This window comes from Psammomys obesus, unplaced genomic scaffold (assembly GCF_907164565.1).
Source record: "Psammomys obesus unplaced genomic scaffold, mPsaObe1.curated_primary_1811, whole genome shotgun sequence".
Lineage (NCBI taxonomy): Eukaryota > Metazoa > Chordata > Mammalia > Rodentia > Muridae > Psammomys > Psammomys obesus.
In genome coordinates, this window is record NW_026585690.1 from 118378 (window position 1) to 144176 (window position 25799).

Consider the following 25799-nt stretch of genomic DNA (forward strand, 5'->3'; position numbering starts at 1 on the left):
CAAAGAACGTGAGCTTTACAGAAAAGGTCAGCAGCCGCTTCCAAGAAATTCGTTCACGAGCTCTAAGGATAAGTCCGGTTGGAAACCACCGGGCGACTCTAGGTTGGGTTAAGGCGCTCACCCAGAAACCCTTCCCTGAGGCTAGCGCTCGGCGATTGCTTTTCTTCCCACAGGCGCATGCGCAGCACACTCTCCGACCGCCGCACGCCTCCTCGGCTAATCGAGCCGCTTACGTCACCGAGCGGGCGGAGAGGGGTTCTTCCGCGCCCCCGCCCAGGCAAAGGAGTCCGCGCGCCCTTCCCTCTCTTTGTGCACACAAGTCGCACTTCCTCCTTCCACCCCAGCTCCAGCGCCTTCCCTAGACCTTCTCCGGAAGTTCACCTTCTGTTCGGACTGTGTTATGCGTCCGTGGGACGGCGAGGGTGGCGGGGAGGCGAACGGCGGCGTTGTTGACAGACGCGCGCGGCCGAGATCAGTCCGCGAGGGCGGGGCCAGGCGGCCGGCTCTTTGCTGCTCGCCCCTCCCTCCCCAGCCTTCCCCCGCGAGCGGACGCGCCAGCGCCTCTGTCTCGCTTTTTCTTATTTTCTCCCCCCTTTCCCCTTCCTTTTCTTTTCTTTTTTTTCCCCTTCCCCCCTCCACCATTTCCCCTCGGAGGCGCTTCCCCCGGGCAGGGGCAGAGCCGGCCTCACCCCGCGCCTCTCCCCGGCCCCCGCCGCCCTATGGCGAGAGGGCGCCCCCTCCTCACCCGGGCAGCAGCGGCGGCGGTCGGAGGAGCGGGACGGGCGGCGGCGGCCTCGGGCCCGGGGTCATCATGGAATTAGTTCGCTGACTGACCCTTCGGCCGCAGCCGCGCGTCCCGCCGAGCGCCCGCGCCCGCCGGCCCGGTTTGCCCTCTTGTCCCTCCTCAGTCGGTCCGGCCCTGGTCGCGCGCGCCCCGCCGCCGCGCGCCGAGGATCATGAGGTGGTAACGGGCCCCCGGATGACCCCGCGTCACCCCTGCGAGGCCTACAGCTCTGCCGGGGAGGAGGAGGAGGAGGAAGAGGAGGAGAAGGTGAGCGCGGGGGCGCGGCGCGGCGGCCGTGCGCGCCGCCCGAGGGGGAGCTCGCGGGGGCGCGCGCCGCTCCCCGAGGACCGGTCCCCTCGGTGGCCCTCTCCCGGGTGCCTTCGGGACGGTTCCCCCCCACACACACACCCTCCGGTCGCCACCTCTGCCAGTGCTGGGTGGGTCTCCTGATTGCAGTCCGGTGTTTGTGTTCCCAAGTAAGTTGTAGCCACGGCGCGTCACCGACCGGGGTGCCAGTTCGAGGAGAGCCTGTGCTAATAAAGAAGGGGACACACCCCCGTCTTTACTTCCCCTCCGCCCCGCACCCCTCCGGCCACCGATCCCGTGTGGCCACCGAGGATAATTTACGGGACAAAGCAGAGTGAATGCCAAGTGGATAGTGCAACTCCCCCCCCCCACGCCCCCGCGGTAATTGCGGGAGGGTAACGTTACTAAGGGCTTGGGCGGGTGAAGAAAACTAGAGAGGGGAGGGAACCGAGTTGCATCGTAAAGGACAAGAAAATGACGAATTCTGCAAGGAGAGCTAAGTGCTGTCTGCTGAGTTTCCAGCTCCACTGCAGATCATTTAGGCAGAAGTTGGACATTGTAGTAAAATAGTGGAAGGCTCGGCTGAAGGTCTTAGGATAGCAAGGTAAAATACTTGGACTTCACTCTGTGTCAGTGAGGAGCCATTGAGCCTTTGCGCAGCCGCCTCGTATACCCAGCAAGTTTCAGGACAGCTAGGGCTACCTAGCGGGACCCTGTCTTAAAAGGGAGCAGGGAGTTCAAGATTAGAAGCGAAGAGTGTTTGTTTATTCTGGCCCTGTAAGACTATTCAACCTACCTGTCTGTGGTTGTGCATCCATTTAAAGATTTAGTAATTCCACTGTCATAGGGTTAAAGCAAGTCTAGTATGAACAATAGCTGGCCAAATAGCAAATCTTTGAGGCCTGTTTCTTGAGAAAAGCGCCTGACAAGTGTAAGCTATTATTTATTGGGCACAGTGCTAAATTCAGGAAACTGTTGGTGGTCAAGAAGCTCATGATTAGTGGAGAGAGTTGGTCTGGCAATGATCATGACAGTAATTACGTGCGAAGGCAGGGTTATGTCCGAGCACAGATACAGCAAGGCAGGTTATAGGGTGTTCCTGCACAATTCCAAAAGGTGATGTTAATAAGATCGATAGCAATTTTAGTGGGAGGAATTGGACCTACAGAAGTCACTGCAAGTTGGAAGAACAATGGATAGCATGGAGCTTGAACCCACTGTTTTGGAATCACCTGTGACCCAGTGTTGCTGGTGCAGTGTTGTTGGTCAAGCAGGGCATAACAGGTAGGAGAACCCTAAAGGCTCACATTGATAATCCCTCTTCAGAAAAAGGAAGTAAGAACCAGAAGTCAACAGGCAGTACAGGATTAATAGTAGAGTTGGCATTGTGATTACCATAATAGGATAATTGTGTATTAATGAAGTTGTTCATTGTTAATGGGCTTGTTTGTGTACCAGCATTGTGATGCGCTCTTAACTCAGAAGTCAGGGGGGCCTTAATGTATGTTGGTGGTAGAGTTTATGTTGAACAGTAAGCATTTTATTAGCTTGTTCACTCAAATTTAGCTGCCTAATAAGCAAGAACAGTATAGAAGAAGTTGAGACAATGGGAGGAAAATATAAAGCCATTTTAAACGTTAAGGGTTATTTTAATACAAGCATTTTCAAGAATAAATTTTCCTCTTAGCCTCACTTTTCTTTGCATCATGTTAAATTTTTCACTCATCTCAAAATATTTTCTAGATTCTCTTTTTAGTTGATAACATCTGAATATTTGAAAATCTTATTAAGGGCCTTAATTGTGGAGCAGAGATGCCCTTAAACCAGTCTTAACTGCTCACTTGACTTCAAATGGTTTAATGTGACTATCAAATTAGTCCATTTAAATGATAAAAAAGTAATGGCCCTTAGCGATTATTTTTGTTTTATATTTAGAGAGAATGTTTGGAACAAGTATTTCTGAGAATTTCTAATATAAAAAGTTAGTGGTCTTAGTTTTTTGCTAGTTTTAACAATACTGAGTTATAACTGAATTTCAAATTTAATGTGAGGATGCTTTAGATAACATTGTTGCTAGCTTTAATATGTGGTATTTTAAAGAGCTATTAAATCCTACACTGCCTCATAACATTTTTATTTTTTTATAAATTGCTTAATAAATACTAACATTTGTAAATGTGTATATGGTTGAACATTATTTATATTTGATTTTAATAGGGAGCTACATCAAGCTGGGCGGCAGGCAGATCCAAAGCGATATCATGAAGTTTCCAGGACCTTTGGAAAACCAGAGATTGTCTTTCCTTTTGGAAAGGGCACTCTCCAGGGAAGCCCAGATGTGGAAGGTCAATGTGCCGAAGGTACCTACAAATCAGGTAATTTCTCTCTTGACAGGTGCATTTTATTAGAAGTTCGATATTTCATAATGTGTACCCTGATGCTACACTGCGGATGTTTGTACGGTTAATGTGTTCTCAGCTAGGTGTAGGTATGAGTGGTGCATAGTTACAGTCCTGGTTCTTAAGAGAAGTACTAGTTGGAGGCCAGCCTGACCTACACAAGACCTTGTTTTAGGAAAGCAAGCAAAAAACATTCCTTTAGAAACATCATTCTTCTAAAACAAAATATGATAAGGCTTCTGTTTTATCTGAGTTATAGGCAATTACATCCATTCATTTTCCTTATATACTAATACAGTAGTAAGCTTTATTTCTAAATCTCTAGTTAGCTATGAAGAGGAAACATCTTTATACGCTTATATTTAGGGAACAGTAGCAACAAAAATCTCTTGTCATTATTTGTAAGGAGTTCAAGTGAATTACTAAGGTAATGTCAGTGCTTGAGAGTCTTGAGAAAGTTGAACTCTTGCTATTTCTATACACTTGAAAATTTTTTTATTTTATTTTACATCTATCAATATTTTGACTGCATGTATGTCTGTGTAACCTGTGTATGCCTGGTACCTTTGGAGGTAGGAAGAGAGACCCCTGGAACTGGAGTTACAAGTAGTTGCTAGCCATCATGTGGGTACTGGGACTTGAACACATGTCCTCTGCAAGAGCAATAAGTGCTCTTAACCATTGCGCCATCTCTCCAGTCTCCTGTACAGTTTTTCTTTTAGACATTTTTATACTTTAATCATATTCTGGTAGTTAACATTTTGTAAGTAAAAGTTTATCTGTTTCAACAGTTTACTATGTAAGACTTGTATGTCTTTTTAATCCCTAGTACCTAACAAGGTACTTGCAGTGTAGAAGAATGGCCAGGAAATTTTTAATATGTATAGTGATCAAATGACAATGCTGTTTTATTGAGTATTTTGCTGTATTTCCAGGTACAGTTCTATGCATTGAAGATATGAATGGAGAAAACTCTCTAAACTTCTTTACTGTGTTGGGACTCAAAGCCTTCCAACAGAGTTATAGAACTCCGTCTTTCCCTTTACTCCTGCCAGCTCCTTAAGTCAGTATGTAGCTAACTGTGATAACCATGGGCAGCATAGCTGCGACGGTGATACTTGGCTGAACTGCCATGTTACCTGCTCTGTTTCTATAGCCTCCTTATCAGTGAGGTAATATTAGAGAACAAGACAAGATCAAACCTTAAAAAACAGACCTATTCCCCCCCCTTTCTTGAAACAACTTTTTAAACAGCAGAACAACTACAACATAGTTTAAAGTATTTGTAATCTGATCACAAAAAAAAAAAAAGATGCAGAATATTTATGGTGTGGCTTACAGATTCATACAGCTAAAGTCATTCATCAGATCTTACCCTAATATGTAAGATTCCAAGTTGAATAATCATGAGTTATATTAATGGATCTCTTTTCTTAAAACATTTCTATACTATCTCTTGATATTGATTTCCTTATCAAATAGAATCTACAAACTAAATTTTTGAAATTTTTTAAAGGATGAATTCTTCATCCAAGTAGTTTAGTTTACAGAAAATTCTGGGACATGTGAGATAGAATACTAAGATTAACACTTACACATACAAAACCCCTATTCACGATTCTGATATTAACACACTTTTAATTTATTTTTTTATGTATGTGGTTGTCGTAGTGTTTGTGGAGATCCAAGGACAACCTGTGGAAGCAGCGCTCTCTGGGGACCCAATGCAGCTTGCTAGGTCCAGGCTGCAAGGTCCTGCAGCTGCTGACCCTGATACCACTTTACTCACATAAATTTCGCAAACGTTGATCTGAACGCTGCAAATAATCCTCGAGACCAAATTGTTAATCACTCCTAACACATATTGCTGATGTGTGGCAGATTTTCCTGAGGAGACACAACACATGTCTACTTGCCCCAGATAGAGAGTCTACGACAGACGAAAATACAGATGCCCCAAAGTCCATCTTGGTGAACCAGTGAACTTTACTGGGTTTACTTCCAGGATCAGAAAAGACTCAACTATACCAAAGCCCACCTCAACTCAAAAAAGTTGCAAATCTGGCACCCACAGCACAGCCTTAGGCAGCTTGACAGGGTGAAAAGAATCCTTTCCAGGGGCCTCAGTTGGTCCTAAACCTTTTCCAAGCAGCTCCTTTAACACATTGACTAGGACTCCTGTATTTTCAGATACCAACTGTGTTATTTTGTACAAAAGGAGTTAGTAACATTTTCTTTATATAACAGTTGAGTTTCCTAGAAAAGTCTCAAAATACACAAGGTTTTTTGTTTTGCTTTGAAAGCTGCAACTTCAGGAAACAGGAAATCAACTTGTTACTTTCCTTTTGGTCAGTGTGAAAATAGGTGGGCATGAGGTTTTGCATATATTATCCAAGAACTTGATTTTCTAGTTTTACCTTCAAATTTTCTTCTGTTGTTTTTAGTTTTCAAGACAGGGTTTCTCTGTGTAGCCTTGGGCTCTCACTTTGTAGACCATGCTAGCCTTGAACTCACAGAGATCCAACTGCCTTTGCCTCCCAGAGAGCTGGGACTACAGGTGTGCGCCACAACACCCAGCTTGGATTTTCTTCCTTATTTGCATCTGTTCTTAGAGAAAGATCTTCAACTGTATTGGACTTTCAACATTGTCATATTCTTTTCCTTGGATCCAAAATTCTTCAATAGGCTTCCTGTTAAGGCATTTCCGCTCTGTGAATACTGATCATGGACTGAGAGCAGAGGACCTTCTTGACAACGAGGCATAGTCATTTTTTTTGATGGCCAGTCCAAGGGCAGGCTTGTGCCCTTGACAAGTTTTGTGGTGGCCAAGCTCAGGGGTACAGACTTTTTAGAGACAAAATCATAAAAGTCCATAGTTTACATCCAAGTTAGATGAGGGTCAGAGTAACCTTAAAATGTTCATTCCTGGCATAGCATGGTACTTGTTTTACATACAACATGCCAATTATTTTTTATTCGCATCTTCTCAAGTTATTTTAGTTTAATTACTTGGTAAATACATCTGGACTGTGGTCAAGGTCATGGCAGTCTCCTTTTTGTTGCCAAGGCACATGTGACTATTGGGAGGAGAGAGTCTGGAGCCAGAACAGGATGGTATTAGTCAAGGAATTTTATCTATTTAAGGGCTTGCTTTAGTAATGCCAACTAGGTCTACTTAATACTTAAAAAAACTTTGAGTGGGCTTGCTCTGATGGAATAGGAAGGGACATGGCTTTAGGCTTAAAAGAGCAGTTCTAATTCCTGGTCATGAACTGGCCTTTCTCCTGTTACATTAAGTGCTGGTTAAAATAGAAAAGTGCAGTATTTTAGAGCTTCCTCTTAGGCTATTTGCTTCTGCTTTCTTTTACTTCCCCTTACTTGTCCTCTGCAATTGCAAGATGATTCTCACAGCCCTTTTTTTATTTTAGGCCTCACCCCCAGTCAATATTCTTGTTACACCTGTGACTCCACCCATAGAACTGCCTTCACCCATAGAACTGTATTTCCTTTGTGATAGCATAGTGTAATTTCCTGGAGTTTGACTACGTTTCCTTGGTGGTGGTTGTGTGTCATTGTTTTCTGACATGCTGTAGACTCCCAGGAAACATTTGTTACTTTCTAATGATGTGTTGAGACAGGGTCTCGTGTATCCCAGGCTACCCTCAGACTTGGGTTGCAGATGAATACTACTAGCCTTTAACTCCTGATCCACCAGTGAGTGCTGGGTTTTAGGTGTGTGTTAGCAGACCAGTTAAACTTTGAATGGCTATGGCACCTTTATAATTTATTCAGTAGTGGTCTTGGTTTATTATGTGTTCTTGTTATCTACAGAAAACTTCTATACAGTAAAAGTTTGTAATAGTTGCATTAAAGGAATATAAGGAACAATTGAAAACAGTGACACTTTCAGATAATCTACATTTATTTTGCTAAAGTCTTTTTGATTGCAAAGAAAGGACTGTCAAAAGCTTTAAAGTGGTTTTTAGAGTTTTGGAACACTTAAGGAATCAGACCATCTGATAAATAGTTTCAAAAAAATGTATGCTATAGACAGCTGGAACACAGATGTGCATGAATCACTTGGCAACTAGATAGAATTATCTGAAAAATTTTAAAAATTGGAGTTTTCAGCTGGGTATGGGCTTGTAATCCCAGCACTTGGGGGAGGCTGAGACGCTAAGATTTCTGAAAGTTCCAGGCCAGCAGGCTAAGAATAACCCCTATCTCAAGTCTTCACATCCAGACCTTTTGAATTATAGTGGCAACTGTTGGATTTTGTAACTTAATTACTATTGTGAGGGTATGCTACACCCTGTGTGTGGAGGTCACAGTGGAAACCACTCTTTGCTTATACTTTCAGTGGAGTTCTAGGGTTCAAACTTACATCGGTCAAATTTGAATGGCAAGTTCCTTTACTTAGCCCTTTGCTGACCCTAGAATTTGTATTTTAAAACTGCTTTCAATTTGTATGTATAGAGTGTGGGAACAGATATAATCTAACTGTACAGTAAAAGGAACATTTTGTTTAACTTCTCTGATAATACAGTAGTGTTCCTCTGCTTTTGATCTATTCTATCTTAGAAAAGCTCTAATTTCAAATTATTACAAGGCTTTCCTAGAACCTCAGAAATACTTCTAGTGTGCTTGTGGAGATAGATAGCTCAGTCGGTAGTGTTTGCCTCCCAAGCATGAGAAACTAAGTTTGATTCCCCAGAAGCCATGTAAAAATGCTGGGTTTGCTAGCTCCCGCTTGTAGTCGCAGCATTGGTGTGGCAGAGGCAGAATCCTTGAAGTTCAATGGCAAGCCAGCCTAGCCTAGTTAGAAGCTCCAGGTCAATGAATGAGGAACCAGCCCTGTTTGAAAGGAGATGGGTGGGATTCTTGATATCCATGGTGGTTGTCTGGCCTCCACATGCACACATGCAAATGAATGCTCACTAGTGTACGCACCCACACACATGATCACATACACATGGACGCACAAATACTGCCCCTGCTACTTAGTGGGTTCTGGTTCCATCCATGTAACTAATACAGAGTAAGTCTGTATTTTAAATGCTGGTGCTGTACATACTTAAAACATTTTTAAATATTTTTACATATTTTTCTTTCACAGAGTCGTCATTTTAACTGACACTGTGGGGAGGGGGTGTACATACATCTCATTCTTTAGCCATTTTTCATTTGATAAGACTTACCTTTTACCATTCCAGTGTTTTCTTTCTCTGGGTAGACTCTTGCTAGTGTGTTTCTTGAATTGGTGTTTCAGATGTTATTAATGCATAGTAAAATTAGACAATGACTTTGGCTTACTTTGGCTTCTTTGATTAATCTAGCCCTTAACTTGGTTTTCTTTAGTCGACAATCCGATATTGGCTTGTGTTTGTCTTCAGCTGCATGGATTTTATGTATCTTGTGGATATGCGTACTTTTTGTTGTGCTTGGCAACAAACCCAGGGCTCACAATGCTTATTAACACAGAGCTACACCCTAACTCTAAAGCAGTATGGCCCTACCAGCAGCTTCCCTGGTGATGAATAGAGAAGTGTGAGCTTGCAACTTAGAGTACATTTGTTTCCAAAAATACTGATTTTTTTTTCTAGAATTTAATCATTTTATTACTTGATGTTTTACTTTTTAAAAATATAACTTACTGGGTTTTTTTTAGATAGACACTTTATTTTTCTTTTAACTGTAATGTTTAGATTTATAAATTTTCCTTGTATCATTTAACTTTTTTTACATTTATCTACTTACTGTGTGTGTACGCACATACTTGTGTGTATGCCATGGCATTTTTGTGGGGATCAGAAGACAACTTTGTGGGGTTGGTTCTTCTACGTGTGGATCTTGGGAGTCAAACTCAGGTTGTCAGGGTTTGCCAACATGAGCCTTTACTTCTGGGCCAGCTCTCTGGCTCCTAGATTTAAAATTTTTCTTCAGGGCTACAAACATAGCTGACCAATCCCATGTAATTTTTGTTAGATGCACACTTGAGTTTTTAATTTTCCGTTACTGTATTTTTCAGATTTAGCTTTTTGGTTGTATTTAATTTATCTAGCAAAATTCATCTTTGTTTTTTTAATGAAAATTTATGGTGTGAGTGTGTTTATGTTTTTAGATCTCTTAATAACAGATCTTTAGGGTTTCACTCTGGAAATGTTTTAAGAGGAAAATCTGTATTAGAGTTTGAATATATAAAATGACTTAATTACCATGTTTAAAAAATGACAATGTGTAACATTTTATGAATTTTTGTTCTTAGGTAATGTAGAAGTAGGGAAGAAGAAAAGTAATACTCATTCCTTTTTCACGTCATTCCTTTTGCACGTGTTATTGTGCAGTTTATATCACTTAGCTATCATAACTATGGTAATTATCTATGTAATAGGTGATTGTGTTCCTTCTATTCATCCTTTATAATTTTCCTTAACTTTTGTTTGAGCACAATTTTTAGGATACTACTTATGATTCCTTGTCTGATATTTCTTGGGTGCTGTTTCTTCTAAGATTTCATTATACTCCCATACCAGGTCAGGTTTCTCTAGAGCAACAAACCTAACTAACTCCGGTTTAATACCATTTTATGGTCTGTCTGACTATAAACGACTTTCACTCATTTACCGACTTTGTAGTGAGTTATTAATTAAAACAGATTTTAAGTCACTTTTCTCTTACTAGTATTTCTATTTATCACTGTGAAGTTGTTCTAAAAGGGTTGACCAGGCAGTAGGTGTATGCTATTCCTCACTAAAAACACCAGTTATAACTGAGTTTAGAGCTAGATGTAAGAATTACGAACCCCTACACAGATGTAGCCCATGGCAGCTCAGTCTCCAAGTGGGTTCCCTAGTAAGGGGAACAGGGGCTGTCTCTGACATGAACTCAGTGGCTGGCTCTTTGATCACCTCCCCCTGGGGGGAGTGCAGCTGTACCAGGCCACAGAGGAAGACAATGCAGCCAGTGCTGAGACCTGATAGGCTAGGGTCAGAGGGAGGGGGAGGAGGACCTTCCCTGTCAGTGGACTTAGAGAGAGACATGGGAGGAGAAAAGGGAAGGGTGGGATTGGAAGGGGATGAGGAAGGGGGCTACAGCTGGGATACAAAATGAATAAATTGTAGTAAATTAAAAAATAAATTAGAAAAAGAATTACGTAAGTGTATTAGTTGATTTGGCTCATGTAGAACACTCTGTCATGTCAAAGCTGACAAGCAAAGTGACAGGAAATAGAGGAGGAGGAGGACTAGGAATTGGAGAAGTCAGCAGGTGCAGCAGCAGGGACTTCAATGCGCAGAAGTCATTCCCTGTAACATAAAGGAAACAAGAACAATAAAGCAATTCTAGCTAGAATTCATATTTGAGGAGCTACCACCTACAGTCATTGAGTACTTTAATAGCTGTTACGTATTTTTGTAGGATAAAAGAATTAGCTTAGGTTAGGAGTAATCAGGAAAGGTGTTTGTATTATGAGCACTACATTGTACTTAATAAAGATAAGTTTGAATAATTCAGCGCTTCAATAATTTTCTAAGATGATCCTTTATTGAAAATACTCTTCCAATAACAAGTCAAGTAATTTTGTACTTCACTGTATTACATGGCACAGTGTGATGTAAGGGGCTGGGGGGTGGGCTCGGTTGGTAAAGTCTGTCTCCTTGAATGAAGCCCTAGAACCCCAAGCACTGTGGAACCTGGGTGTGCTGGTGCCCACTGCATCCGAGCACCTGAGAGCTGGAGGCAGAGGGTGACCCTCAACTGTAGAGTGACTTTTGAGACAAGCCTGGGCTACATACGGCCCTGTAAGTAGTCCTCAAAGAATCTGTTTCATTTAGTATCAGTAGTACACCAATTGTTCAGTCATGACAAAACTCAAATAAAAGTAAAACAGCCACTATTTTAAAGTGTGTATATACCTTTTAAAACTTAAGTCTTTACTCAGAAGTTCAAAATAGTATTTAGGGAAATTAAAAATGATTGTTTTGTTTTTAAAGGACTAATCGTTCTGTTTTATAGTCAGTCCATTTATATTTCCTAAGATAAATTAATGATTATTTTCTGACTAAAATTATTTTATCCTCAAGAGTTGGGAAAACTTAAATTATTGGTTAATAGTAATTTTCTTAAATTTTAAAATGTTTTGTTTCCTGAATATCTAATTTATTTCAAATTGTAGATATTTGGTGAAATGACCAGTGAAGATTTTAATAAATTATGAGATATTAAATGTGACACGGTATATAAAATTTTCATCTAATGTGCATTTTTAAAGTGACCTTAAAACACTTTAATATTAGTGCATTTTCTGTTGCATTTCCTAACATTTAAAAATAGGTTACATTTATTTATTTTGTGATGTGGTCATGTGTATTCCACAGACACAGTTGAGGGTAGAGGAAACTGGGAGTTGTTTCTCTCCTTTGACCATGTCATCACACCTTGGCAGCAATTGCCTTTACCTGCTGAACTGTCTGTCAGCTCTGTGTTTAGAGAACTCTAAATGTACACCTAATGATAACTGGAACTTCGTAATCTTATATTTTTTTTAATTATTCCCTTATAGAATGTTTCTCCATCCCAGAGAGATGAAGTAGTTCAATGGCTGGCCAAACTCAAATACCAGTTCAACCTTTACCCAGAAACATTTGCTCTGGCAAGCAGTCTTTTGGACAGGTTTTTAGCTACAGTAAAAGTAAGTATTATACAACACAGCCTCTTTTTCAAGGGCGTAAACCATAGGTTACTAGGTTTAAAGATGCTTTCATGACAGTAGATGGAAAGACCCTGAAGACAGTATTTTGTTTAAAATTTTGGAAATGACTTAGTGGGTTTACAGCTTTCTGTAGCATTTATTTAATGACACGTATGAAAGGACAGAACAGAAACTTATTTTTGTGCTTAGGAAGATACAAGCTGGATTAATTGTGAGCTAGATATATATTTAGGTTTTAGAAACAAAGAGTTCAGTTCAATATAATCATTAATGTTGCTTTTTTTCCTTTTCAAAATTTTAGGCCCATCCAAAATATTTGAATTGTATTGCAATCAGCTGTTTTTTTCTAGCTGCTAAGACTGTTGAGGAAGATGAGGTAATGAATCCTTTCAAGGTTTATTCTTTGTGTTTTGGTATGTTTCCTTGGAGGGTTTTTGTTTATTATTAAATGTGTAAGTGTTACAGCTCTGAAAGGAAAGGTTTCCTGATAGTCAGGAGCTAAGGAATACTACAAAGTCACACCACACAATAAACCTCACACAAGAGAGGCACAAGAAGGTGGCTGCCTCTGCCTGGGAGAGTATCAGCAAAGAACTGACCAGGGGGCAGGCATATATAGGGGTTTTGGCGGGTTTGGTAGAAGAGCTTTCCAGGGTGGCCTGGGATTGGTGGGATCTGTGGCCTGATTTTGGGCTTTTGTTTGGGTGGCACTTGGTGCCTGCATCTTGAGGGTCTAGAAACAGCCATTAGAGTATCTGGGGGCAGGGCCTGGCCACTTGCTAAAAAATGAATACTGTCTTATAAACTCCTATTTTAGTTAAGTGTTTAGATGTGTTGTTCCTCTAAAATGCTTGCTTTAGAAGATCAGCTATCTCTTAAAATTTTGCTTATTTATTTGGGTTTTTTGAGACAGGATTTATGTAGCCCTGGCTGCCCTAGAACTTGCTTGGTAAACCAGGCTGGCCTCAAATGCAGAGATCTGCCTGCCTCTACTTCCCGAGTTTTAGTGTTTTGCCTGAATGTATGTATGTGTACTATGTGCATGCATGCCTGGTGCACACAAGTCAGAAAAGGACATTGAGTTCCCTGGGACTGGAATTAAGACAGTTGTGAGTCACCATGTAGGTGCTGGGAATTGAACTCAGGCCCAGGAAGAGCAGCTGCTGCTCTTAATCACTGAGTTACCTCTCCAGTTCTTTTTTTTTTTCCTGAATACTTTTTCTCTATTACTTAATTTTGCTTGTCACAACACATTTTGAACATTTTCAGTTCTGACCTTTGTTTCCCTTTTCTTTTGCCTTGGATAGAAAATTCCAGTGCTAAAAGTATTGGCAAGAGACAGTTTCTGTGGATGTTCCTCATCTGAGATTTTGAGAATGGAAAGAATTATTCTGGATAAGTTGAATTGGGATCTTCACACAGCCACACCATTGGATTTTCTTCACATTGTAAGTTTATCCAAAATGTTTTAGTTCTTACTTGAATAGTCCTGGTCCAGTAAAAGAGGTTGTCTTTTCATATGGATTTGGGGAAAACTATTGAAATTAGTCAAGGAAAAATTAGACTCTGAAAATACATTAAATCACTGAAGCTGAAGTTACAAACTTGTATAGTACCTGAGATGTTATTTCTGTGTATACGTTCTTCGATATTTTCCTTAAATAACACTTTTGTGGTTTTCTTTCTCCACCCTCCAGTTCCATGCCATTGCAGTGTCAACTAGGCCTCAGTTACTTTTCAGTTTGCCCAAATTGAGTCCATCTCAACATTTGGCAGTCCTGACCAAGCAGCTCCTTCACTGTATGGCCTGCAACCAACTTCTGCAGTTCAAAGGATCCTTGCTTGCTCTGGCCATGGTTAGTCTGGAAATGGAGAGACTCATTCCCGATTGGCTTCCTCTTACAATTGAGCTGCTTCAGAAAGCACAGGTAGCCGTCACCTTAACCTCTGTTCGCTACATTCTTTTCATTAATGGAATTGAGATGGTTACTGTATGGTTTAGAAAAACAGAGTCGTGGGAGATTTAGTTTGGTGGTAAAGAAGGCCCTGCCTTCATCCCTCAGCTTCAAAAAAAATCAGTTTGTAACTGGCATCTTCAAATGGCTTCAAATATTAATCACCTCAGTACAGCGAAAAGTTTTGAGATAATTCTACTTAAATGTAGTAAAGTCATAATTCTATGTGTTAGTAACTACTTAAAAGTCTTGTTTTATTCATGCCAGCTAAGAGAATTCAAGTTTAGATTTGCAAACTGCTGTCCATAAAGACCAATGAATCTTCTTTTCCTTCTCTAGTGCATTGCTCTAGAGCTGTCGATTTTCTTTGTGTATGTTCCGGTGCTCAAGAAATACCTCATGTAAACTTGTTTTTCATTAACTTGACAGGATCCTAGAAATCATTTCACTTATCAATTATAGTTTCAGTTTTGGGAATTTGAGAGTTCATTAGAGTGACACAGAAGTCTGGTTGTGAAGACTAAAAGGAGCCAGTGGTCTGTGTGTTTGTGGTATCGGAAGTTTTCCATCAGATCATGCCAGTATTGCCCCTTGCCACTGCCCCTAGTGCACGTGTTAAAGCAAGTGCTCTGCCATTGAGTTACACCCCCAGTCTGCATGCATTTTGTTCTGTCTTAATTGCCTGTGCTCCTTCTGAACTTGACACATTCTCTGGTTTGAAAGGCAAGCCTTACCTCTTGTTCCTCTTAGGCTTCCCCCTACCCAGCCCACTCTAATGTTCCTATACCACTGTTGATCTCCACATGAGGATGGCTATATCTTTCTCTTTACCCCGTTACTGTAGTTTGTATGCTGTGTTCATGTCCCTTACTGTCTGACCAGTAGTGATCCACCCTGATTGTTAGGCTGTAAATTCTGTTGTGATCTTTCTAGCTGCCTGCTAAGTGGTCAGAATGGATGTTCTTATTTAAAACTAAAATAGAGGATTAAAATGTATACCCTCCTACCATAGATTCCTGGTTACTCTTGAAAGGTGCCTAATATTCCAGGAGCTGTTTTCAGTGTTTTATACTGTTTATAATATGTGGGTCCTCTTGGATCTATCATATGTATCATGCTATTTTGCTCCCCCTCTTCATTGGAAACCTATGTGATTGTCTGTTTAATTGCTGTTTGATACATTCCTCTGGTCCGCTAAGTGGTTAGCAATTTTTGTTGCTGTCTTTGACAAGGGATACTTAGAAATGGTCACCATATTGAAATTTGGGCAAGACAGTCATAAAGATAGCCAGTAAAGGTTCTCTTGATTCTCCTAATAAATGGTTCATTTTTAAATGCTTAAATTTTAAGAGCAAGATAAGGGCTTGTCTGTCCCCAGAGTTGGTAATTATAGCATATGGACTTAAGTTAAACAAGTGCACTTTACTACAAAAGCAGCAGCTGGGGCTGACCGCTATTTTAAAAGGGCAAATTTATATTGTGCTAGATTAGGATTGATTTTGGTCAAAATTTGTTTAGGGACCCCAATGGAAAGTAGTTTTTAACATCTTACCATTTTTTTGATAGTCTTGACCTCTAAATAAATAGCTCTCATTTCTCTTTTTCACCAACAGATATAATAGTGAACGTTCCTTTTAAATGTGTTTTCAGGATCATGACCAGTGAACAAGGGGTTAGAACATTTGTGGTACTTTTCCTCTTTTGGGATACCAAGTACCTTTTTATTGCCTATTTTCTATCTAATGGTTCTTTTTCCTGTGCTGCTTGAAATATTGGAAGCCGCGTTTCTTTTATTCATTTTTTAGCAGAAGTTAACATCACTGGGTTAATAATTAGATCTAGTCCACATCAAGCCTAGCCACCTGAGTTCAATCCCTGAAATTCACGTAAAGGTGGAAGGAGACTCCACAAAGTTTTTTGGTCTCTGACCTCCATGTGTGTGACATGGCACACTTGTCCACTCACACATCATAAGTATGCATGAATGCACACACAAAAAAATAAAAATTTAAAACCTTTATAATTGGAGACTGTTAAAATAGTTTTCATTTCAAGGAAAATAAATTCTGATACTTGATGTCATACATAGTGTTTTCTGAAGTATATTACAAAGGGGGAAGGTTAAGTGAATGCCAGCGTCTTCAGTTACGTATCCTGATGGTTTCATGTAACTTTATATTTGTATGCTTCCCATTGATTCTTTTCTAATTAACATAGTGAATATATTTAGAGATGAGCTAATTTTGTGACAAAATGTGTTCTTGTAGGACAGTGCTTATTTCCCCATAGTATTGCAGTAGTTCTGTGTATTTCAGGCTGGGGAGGGGAGTTAAATGTGGGTAAGAATGTCCAAAATAAGTTGGGTCTGATGGTACGTACTCCTAATCCCATCACCTGAGAGGCCAAGGTGGGAGAGCCAAGAGTGGAAGCCAGCCTGAGCTAGAAACAGAAAAAAGAAAAGTGGGCAAAGGAAACTTTAAATGTGAAAAAGTGTACACAACAGGGAAAAAGTGGTCCCCTGCACTTCCCAAGATAAGCTTCCTGGAGGGAAACGATAACAGTTTCAGCGTGTAGAAGCAGGGAAGCAAGAGAAAGTGGAAAAGGGACAAGTGTGTGTTAAATAGACTAGGCCTGTTTGCCAGGAGTGTAGAATATCAGTATGGGGTTACACTGGGAAAGGGCTCTGGGTAAGGTGGTCAGTTTTTCAGAGCCTTGTTCATATCACACTAGTGTTTGGCTTATTCTGAAGGGACTGCCATGCCACTGAAGAAATGTTGATTAAAAGAGAGGTGGATGGCAACGGAGAAGGGCACTAGACAGTGTTACAAGTTAAAAGTAAGGCAGACACTAGATAGGCAGAACTTTAAAGGCCTTACATTGTAGTCATTAACATTTGATAGAAAGCAGTGCTTCTCAACCTTGATAATGCTACAACCCTTTATATAGTTCCTGATGTCGTGGTGACCCAACCATAAAATTATTTTCATTGCTACTTCATAACTGGACTTTTGCTACTGTTATGAACCATAACATGCTTTCTGATGGCCTTAGGCGACCCTTATAAAAGGGTCACTTGATGACCCACAGGTTGAGAACCGCTGGTATAAGCCAATGGCTATGATGTAATGCTTACAATTTGAGTCGTATAGTTATCTGAGGCAAGGCTGGATGGTTAAAGGGGTGATTGTGGTTGTTTTGCTTACCTGTGAGGGCATGTTAAAACAGAAATACACAGCTATAGAAATTAGGGGTATTTAAGAGGTTGAAGTAGTCAAGTATTTGTTACTCCAGAAAGGACTGATATCTGAACTATTCCAAAAGAAAAATACCAATTCCCAAACTGGATTTGTCAGTAAGGTCTTAACTATTTTCTACAAAAATGACTTGTTTGACATTTCCAATAGTTTTAAAACAAAATACTACAATTTAAAAAGATTTTAGCTAAACAAGCTTTCCCATCATCCCTGCTTGTGCCTATCTTGATTTGGCCTTCACTGAAGAAGTTAAGAGTGTCAAGAGAGTGGGGTAAAGGCCTTAGGCAGGAGGCATAGACTGAGAAAAAAGCAGACATTGCTAATATAGCAGTGAGCAAAGAAAGTTGTTCCCTTCTTGTAAGTGCCCAGTGCACAAAAGCAGATATGTTCAAAGCATTCGTGAGAGCATATTTCAGAAGAATCAGTGAGGTAGAAGATGTTAGGGGAGAAAAGAAAGCTGACGGGACAGAGGGCACGGGATGGAACAGTGGCCTATGCTAACTCATGATCAGTGTGATTTTGTTTTTCTGGTCCAGATGGATAGCTCCCAGTTGATCCACTGCCGGGAGCTGGTGGCGCATCACCTTTCTGCTCTGCAGTCTTCCCTGCCTCTAAATTCCGTTTATGTCTACCGTCCCCTCAAGCACACCCTGGTGACCTGCGACAAAGGAGCGTTCAAATTACATCCCTCCTCTGTCTCAGGCCCAGACTTCTCCAAGGACAACAGCAAGCCAGAAGTGCCAGGCAGAGGTCCAACAGCCTTCTGCCATCATCTCCCAGCTGCCAGTGGGTGCAAGCACACGTCTGCTAAACGCAAAGTGCAGGAGATGGAAGTGGATGACTTCTACGATGGGATCAAGCGGCTCTACAATGAGGACAGTGCTGCAGAAAGTGTGGGCTCTGTGTGTGGCGCTGATGTATCAAGGCAAGAGGGCCACGCGTCCCCCTGTCCACCTTTGCAGCCTGTCTCTGTCATGTAGTTTCAGGTGTTACCTTCCAGTGCACACTGGGGCTGACTACTCGGAAGTGAGAACAGGAAGCCAGGAAAGGCTGTAGGAGGGGCATGTGCTTTATCAGACTGATCTCAAGTGAGCCAGGAAAAAAGAAGAACACCCTTATTTCTTTGTGCAGTTACTTACAGTTCAACATTATTTACTATAAAGGCATATATTTATAGACTCACGATCCAAAATATATTTAAAAGTAAAGAAAAAGTTCTTTTTACTAATCAGTTCCAATTTTTTTCTTTGTTAAAATAATAGTTTGCCCCATGTCCAAAAATTAAAAATAAAAATCAATGTTTAGGGGAAAGTTGCAAAAGTCATAGCTAGAAACCTTGTTCCTTCAGTGTCCTCCTCCTCCTGCCTCTGTTGACTACTTAAAAAGACTTGTGCTTGTTGATCTATGTATTCTGAATTCCACTGAATAGGTAAAACCCCCCCCCTTTTTTTTTAAAGCAGTTAGGTGAGGACATTATTTTTTGTGGCAGCCATGTTTAATCCACAGTTCAGGTTTGTTAGTTTGAAAAAGGCACTTTGAAGGTATCCCCATGAATCAGTGGCAGTAGAAAAAGTTCTCTTACTTGTGTGTCTTGTTTCCATTTTTAGTTTAAAACCAAGATTACTGTTATCCTTTTTATCTTAAAGCTTAAAAATGGCATGTAAGTAGGACATTCTAAGCATTTTTGATATTTATATAACAATTTCTGATAAAGTTAATATATCCAGGTGCTCACCAAAGAAACATGTATGTAACATACATGTAGATTTTTGTAACTGATCTGTTTTTGCTCATTTATAATCAGAAGCAACTGTCTGGATATTGGGGCAGCCCTGATTGGAATCTGTAACTTGTAATTGAATTCAGTACCCTAGTTTTGTAGTAAGCTATTAGGGTTTTCTTGATAATGACTTTTCCCTTGTTTCTCTCTGGGTGACTTCTGGCCCCTGAGCTCCCTTTGCAGTCTGAAGACAGCCCTGCAGTCAGAACCAAGCACTGCTGAGAACGCTTCTGGTAGCAATAAAATGTTGTCCTTACCCTTCGTTTCTGTGGGATTTTTTTTCCCCTGGTTTGTTTTGCTTATGAAAAGGTATGGTTTCTGACTTCTTGGGCACTTCATTTTCAATTAACGAAAACAGCAAGAAGCCTAAAATGAAGAGGGTTGGCTGTGGATGTTTACACATTTATAGTATTTTCTTGCTGGTGGGCTGTGGACCTGACAGCTGTTGAATGGTATTGCCTATGAGGGCAGGCTCAAGCTTCTATTTAGGTAGTGTCATTTTTTTAGCCCATTGATTTTAAGTTTGGCAGACCAAGAAGTCTCGGGTCAACATCTGACTTTCTAAATTTGCTTATTTTATATGACTGTAAAAATCCAGTTGGGGGAAGCATTATGTGTATAAGGATGGGAGTTCAGAGACAAAAAAAATGGTTTTGTGTGCAAGGGATTGGTCTCACACAGATACATTTTTTTCTTTCTTTTTTTTTTTTTTAACAAAATCACACATCCTGATTGTTAGTTTTCTCAAATGAATTATAGACGCTCTAGGTTCATAGTTCCATGTGTTCATAATGTGTATGGTCTGAATAGGATCCCCCCCCATACGCATACTTAGATGGGTATAAAACCTGAGTCTACAGTCTGCACAGCTAATCTATAATCCAGAATCTGCAAACTGCAGAAGTGGGAGAAAATAGGACAATCGTTGGGTTCCCTAATGTTAGCGGTGAACTGGCACTGGAACGCATCTGTAGTCTCCAGTACTAAAGAGGCTGAGACAAGATACAGCTTTAGCCTGAGCAGCCTCGGCAATAGTGACACCTCTTAAAGACCAGCAGAGTAGGGCTGGAGAGGTGGCTCGGTGGTTTACAGCTTTTACTCTTTAGATGAGCCGGGTGACTGCAGTTCCAGGGAACCAGTACCCTCTTTCGGCTTCTCTGGGCATGTACATATATGACCCCCATAAGCATAGAGTACGTTTTAAAAACCCAGTAGAGTGAATTTGAGTATTGTTTTCATGGGGGCACTGAAGCAAGTGTTCCTTGATTTGGGTCAGCGGAAATACTTGAGAGCTGCTCCCCTTTCAGCCAAACCTAGTAGCTATCTAGAGCCCTCAGCCATTCCTCAAATCCCTCTCTCCAGAACTTCAGCCCAAGGCTGAAATAGCAAATGCTGAACCCTGGCATCTCGGTGAGCAGCAGCCCTATGTTAAGAATATTCCTGCTCTTCGTTTAGTTCCTGGGCTTTTCTTAGCAAACTGCCAAGGCTGGGAAGCTTGAACATGATGTGTTGTAATCAATCATCTGCTACCTCCTGGTGGTTAAAAGATGCATCATCCTCAGGTCCTCCAGAAAGGTTGAAGGCTGGCATGGGTCCATTGGTTACTGGTGGAGAACCCCGAATGTGTTCTCTACAAGAGGAAGGGAAGCTGGGACTAAGTGGTCCGTTAACACTCCTCGGCTCCCGCTGAAAGGCCAGGTAGAGGTTTTGTTAATGTTCCTGACACCACGGTTGGCTCTGAGGGACGCTGGTGAGAACTGCTTGCCTGCCCAGGAGCCTCCCACTGGCTGCTGTGTGTGCTTGTGTTTGCTTTGCTCAGGGTCCCAAAGTGGAGCAAGCATCACTGCCCAGAGCAACGGGATGGACTGCCTTGAGAAGAAAATAACAGTTAGGCATGTTGGGGTTCCTCCAACATGCTCTCCAGGGGAAAGGGAAGGTGCAAATGTTCTCACCATCCTGAAGGGTAAATAGCCCGAGAGCACAACAAAGTTGGGAGTTAAAGGACATTTTCTGAATGAACTTCGAATCTTGAGAGTTACCTCAGATCTTCACCTTTTACCTGACAGGAAGTTCTAACAGGAGTTAGAACGCTCTCAATTTCTTGAACCTTTAAGCTATTTTAATGAGGTCTTCTATACCCATTATGAGTTCTGGCCACTAGGTGCTCCAGGAAAAGAATCTTGTCAACCTTGTGGAGAAATTTGAGTTGTCCGGGCTGACTGGTTCTATGATGATGGATCATCCGGTTATGAAGTCCCTGGTACATCTGCATGTTCTGTGGTTGGAATTTTATTCCATTTCATGGTGTGTGTGTGTGTACTGTGGGGCATGTGGCTGGAGGTCAAAGAACAACTTAGAGCAGTCAGTTTTCTCCTTCCACCACTGGGGTCCCAAGCTAGCGCTCAGGTCCGTTGGGATGCTCACTGAGCCATCTCACTGGGCTTTGTGGTTACAGCTGTGCATGAATTAAGGTATAGGTGGCGTGAGCTTGTGAGACTGAGGAAAGCAGCAAGGGGCAGACACCAAAACAAAACCCGGAACCACTTGTCACTGAGCATCATGCTGAGTGAGTTGTGTGTAGCCCCACAGAGGCCAGAAATAACAAGAACTGTCAAGCTGTGCAGGTGGCCGGTTCCAAAACCTTGCTGCTGTTGGTCTGAGTTGGATTTAAACAATCATTAGGACATGAGAGATGAAGCACAACTGTCATTATGGAATTAGACTGAAATTTTCTATTCCTGATAGATTTGTTTCCGTGGGTTTTTGGATATGCTGATGTTGCCAGATGCAGTAGGAGGACAGAGCTGTTTGGGCCAGCTCGGTTGCCCTTTGATGGAGAAGGTGTTAAGAGGTAACCAAGAACTCTTTATCTGCTATGGAAGCTTTTGGGTTAAGGGTAAAAAGAACAACTCTTACCTTGACTCAGTGTAACCTTCATAGCCTATCAAATGCCAGAATTGTTCGGCTTACTGTTACATGTAGCTAAGCAGAAGAGAAAAAACCAACAACTCTGTACACAGTGAACTTGCTGCTCATTTAGTGGAAACAGTTTACTTCATTAAGAGTAGGGACGCATTAGCAAACAGTCATGAACCGTGTCTGTGGGAGGGTGGAGCCCTACTGCTTTTCAGAATAAGATCTGTCTTCGATGAGTAAGGACATGGCACACCCCTTTCCTTTGCTCCATGCTTGCTGTGCTCAGGAGCACGGGGTAAGTACAAGTAAGCGTGTGCTAGGCACATGGCACAGAGTAAGTACTGGAAAGAGGGGAAGTACAGATGGCTAGGAGAGCTGCCCCCGCGGCTCTGCAGAGAAAACGTGCCTTTTATGGAGTGTTAATCCTTCCCGAGCACACATGAAGTTGTGCTTTGTGGGAAAGGTATGAGCTCAAGGTAATAGCCTCTGCTCCATGCATGTGGGAGCTACAGGTTTCCACGGTGGGCTGAAAGGGACCACCAGCAATGAGGCAGATGTGGATTTTTTTTGCATCTCAGTGTCCTGTGGACACCCACCAGATTTACCAGTCAAGAATAGTGATTGGGGGAAAGGGGGTTGGGCATTTAGGCTCATGGTCTTCTCAAATGAATATACGTTCCTTTCACTAGTCTGAGTATGGCGGTTGCTTGCTAGCAGCTGGTGTAAATGGACTAGGTGTCACTATAAGCATTCATGCTCAAGGACTTTAGAAGAAGCCTCAGTGCCCTGTTGATCTCCATGGCAGAAAGGTGGCTATCTGCAAAGTAACAGGCCTTGTGCAGGTCATTAAATAGAGTCACAACTGTGTATTTCTTAAGACATCCAGAAAATGTTTGCCCTGAAGTCTGTTTCGATCATAAACCAAAAACAACTCAGAAGAAAGTTTCTTATACTTGGTACCATTGATGGTGGAATGTTTGGATATTTGGTCAAGTATAATGAGAAATGGCCTCTCTCTCTCTCTCCGTCCAAGCTCAGCATACACTAACTCAGGATGTATTTCTCTTTCACAATGGACTATGCTGGTTCCAAGTAGAGCACCTAGACAATACTTGGATAAGCAAGTATCTGAAACTAATAGCCTTTTAAAATTTGAGTGAAAAATCATAAGGTTGTCACCAGCAGAAACAGGTTCTAGTGATTCAATTCTGTTTTTCTTTCCACAATTTAAATTAGGGCAAGCCACTACATTTATTATTGCCAGTGATTGTCCTCAGCATATTTTTACAGGAGGACCTGAGGACCCAATAGTTGTCAATATTTGAGAAACAGCCGTGTGAAGCAAAATGCCACACCAGTAGCTGTCAATCTTAGGAGAGACACCCCAAGGCAATTGGCCAGTGATGTCTGCAACCAGATTCCCTGTGGTCACTGAATGGAAGCGAGCCTTCTTGGAACTCCCTGATCCAATGAAGATGACCCCACTCGCTTCTCACCTAGGCTCTTAGAACAAAGGAAGAGTAATGAAACTACACACTCTTCTTGGGCAAAATCCTGCTGCCTGACTTGATTTTTAAACATTGCTCAAACTATGACCTGAAACGATGCTTCTTAAAATGAATGATGGTATGAAATTGATATTAAATGATTATAAGAAGTTCAGAATAAAGTGAATTGTACTTAGTAGTTTCAACATGACCTTGTGTTTAACATAGCAACACTATATTCTGCCATCAGAGTTGGTACCCACAGCCCTGCCAATAGTTACAGCCCTGAATGTCTGCCACTGCATACTGTGAAGGGACATTTGGGTTGCTTACTAGCTCCAGTGAGACTGACTTTACTTACATTTAGAAATACTTTCTAGTAACACGAGCTGCTTGTCAACAAACTCAACCGACTGCTCTAAGGGACCTCTTTGCAGGAATAAGAGTGGCAGAGGTCTACTGTGTCTTCAGTGGCCCACAGAAGTACTGTACCTTTCTTACGGAGGGGACCACCCAAAAAGATTCTGACCAAATGCAACTCGAATCAGGGCCATGAGCCACTCCCTACAGAGATAAAAATATTTTTAAGGTGCAAACAAGCAAAGTTATAGACAAGTAGTGAATTTGGAAGGTCACTTCCACCATTCGTTACAGATAGGAATTTGGATAGTTGGATTAGCTAGATAGGCATCTGGAAGTTGCCCTCTGACTTTAAGAGGTAGCCTAGCTCAGCATAGATAGGTCAGTACTGGCAATCACTCACTCACTCAACTGGTACAAGTGTTTGTAGATGTGGGTGGATGTTAAGGGATCTGGTGCAAACGCTTTGATTCTTGGCAGGCCTTTTATAGACACTGTGGAGAAAGCCATGTGAGCCCCTCTGAGAAGAACCTCCGATACTGATGCAATCACCTGGGAGGAACATGTTCATGTTTAGTGTTCATTTCATGGTTTAAAAAAAGGAAAAAAATAAATAAATAAAGCCATGGACGGGGGTAAAGCGGAGCTTCACAACAAATACAAAGGCAGGGATGGGCCAGAAAGTATTTTAAGATATCTTTAAATATAAATTGAGCCCCAGAGGCAGAAAAGTCATTTACCCAACACTGGCACAATTCAAACATAGATCAAAACTCTAGTAACAAAAAGGGGCATTTTCAAATTGCATCTAAGATAAGAACATATTAAACAGAAGTTCCCATTGAAGTGAGCTTAGGAAGGGCATAATTTGATACCAAAAGTAAGTTTGAATAACAAATACAGAAAGCAGGATTGGCTAGTTGGAATTCCCCACCCCCAAAAAACGAGCAGAACGCCCTCCCCAAACAGCTTATGGAAGGGATGCAGGTAACAGAGTCAAATGAAAAATGGTTCCTGAATTTAAAGGTAGGATGCCCACTTCTTTCTCTCAAGAGGCAGATGGTCAGCTGAAAAATAAAAACACCGTATCAATAGGATGTTCCAGAGGAAAAATTGCAGCCACCTCTGTGCATGCAATAGCAAATATTATTTTTTTAACCCCAAACCAAAACAATCCACAAAACGAACAGAAGGCAGCATGGACTGCCCCGCTTTTAGGACCTGCTAATGGCTGAGGAGCCTAATGGGGCTGGTGAGAGTTGCCCATAGGACAGAGACCAGGGGTACCATGTGCTGTGGTTGCCCCTCAAGTGGGGTACATGCTCTCTTCGGCCCATGAGGTCTTAAATTAAGAGGTTCAAGAAAATGGTAGCTAAGCAAGAGGATTCCAGCCCAAGCCCCGGGGTTTGGGCCTAAGTTTTCTATTTCTGTCTTCTAATGAATATTATCGTTACTGTTTTTGGTAGTTGAAGTCACTTCGGTAGCCACAGAGGGCGGTGGTTTGTAAACAGACATTGACAGATACAAACAGCAGTGCAATATTTGACCCAGACTTTAAAGAACGGGAGGCGATGGTGGAAATGAGGTAACTCTTCCCCAACTCGTGTGAACAGACAGCTCCTGCTCTTCTAATGCTGTCCATTAAGAGAGAGTAGGGCTTGGCAACAGGATGGCTACATAAAGAAGAAGCTACAGAAGAAAAAAAAGAAAGGTTCAGATTCAAATTGATCCTTCAAGCCAAGAAAAAGAGCATTTCTCTACAACCAGCTGTGAAAGTAGCAGTGTGTCAGCTAAAGGACCAGGTCACCAAACATGGTTGGGGGTGGAGTGGGGTGTGGTAGCCATGGG

The 25799-nt window shown here is 41.7% G+C and overlaps 2 protein-coding genes across 7 annotated transcripts in view; one reads left to right on the top strand and one right to left on the bottom strand.

Moving 5' to 3' along the window:
• Positions 1-518: 518 nt before the first annotated feature.
• Positions 519-19444, top strand: Ccni (cyclin I). 3 transcript variants are annotated; one of them, XM_055595702.1, is made up of 7 exons: positions 519-1051; positions 3308-3465; positions 12050-12178; positions 12501-12575; positions 13507-13647; positions 13897-14127; positions 17921-19444. In XM_055595702.1, the coding sequence occupies exons 2-7, from the start codon at positions 3352-3354 to the stop codon at positions 18386-18388; spliced, it is 1158 nt and encodes a 385-aa protein (XP_055451677.1). In that variant the 5' UTR covers positions 519-1051; positions 3308-3351; the 3' UTR covers positions 18389-19444. The 3 variants fall into 3 exon arrangements, with proteins under 3 accessions (XP_055451677.1, XP_055451685.1, XP_055451693.1); XM_055595710.1 differs by having other exon boundaries at positions 17945-19444; XM_055595718.1 differs by lacking the exon at positions 3308-3465 and having other exon boundaries at positions 17945-19444.
• A 5190-nt stretch (positions 19445-24634) lies between these two features.
• Positions 24635-25799, bottom strand: part of Septin11 (septin 11) — an 87647-nt gene continuing 86482 nt past the window's right edge. For 2 of the 4 annotated variants that reach the window (XM_055595693.1, XM_055595649.1), the window contains one exon: positions 24635-25018. In XM_055595693.1, coding sequence (XP_055451668.1) covers positions 25015-25018 — 4 coding nt within the window. In that variant the 3' untranslated portion in view covers positions 24635-25014. The other 2 variants (XM_055595684.1, XM_055595658.1) reach the window with 2 other exon arrangements.

Excerpts from the sequence above, each read along its gene's own strand:
- Ccni (XM_055595702.1), top strand. The coding sequence starts at position 3,352 with ATGAAGTTTCCAGGACCTTTGGAAAACCAGAGATTGTCTTTCCTTTTG. Across the intron at positions 13,648-13,896 it reads CATTGGATTTTCTTCACATT|TTCCATGCCATTGCAGTGTC; the intron begins GTAAGTTTATCC and ends TCCACCCTCCAG. Across the intron at positions 14,128-17,920 it reads AGCTGCTTCAGAAAGCACAG|TGTGATTTTGTTTTTCTGGT; the intron begins GTAGCCGTCACC and ends ACTCATGATCAG.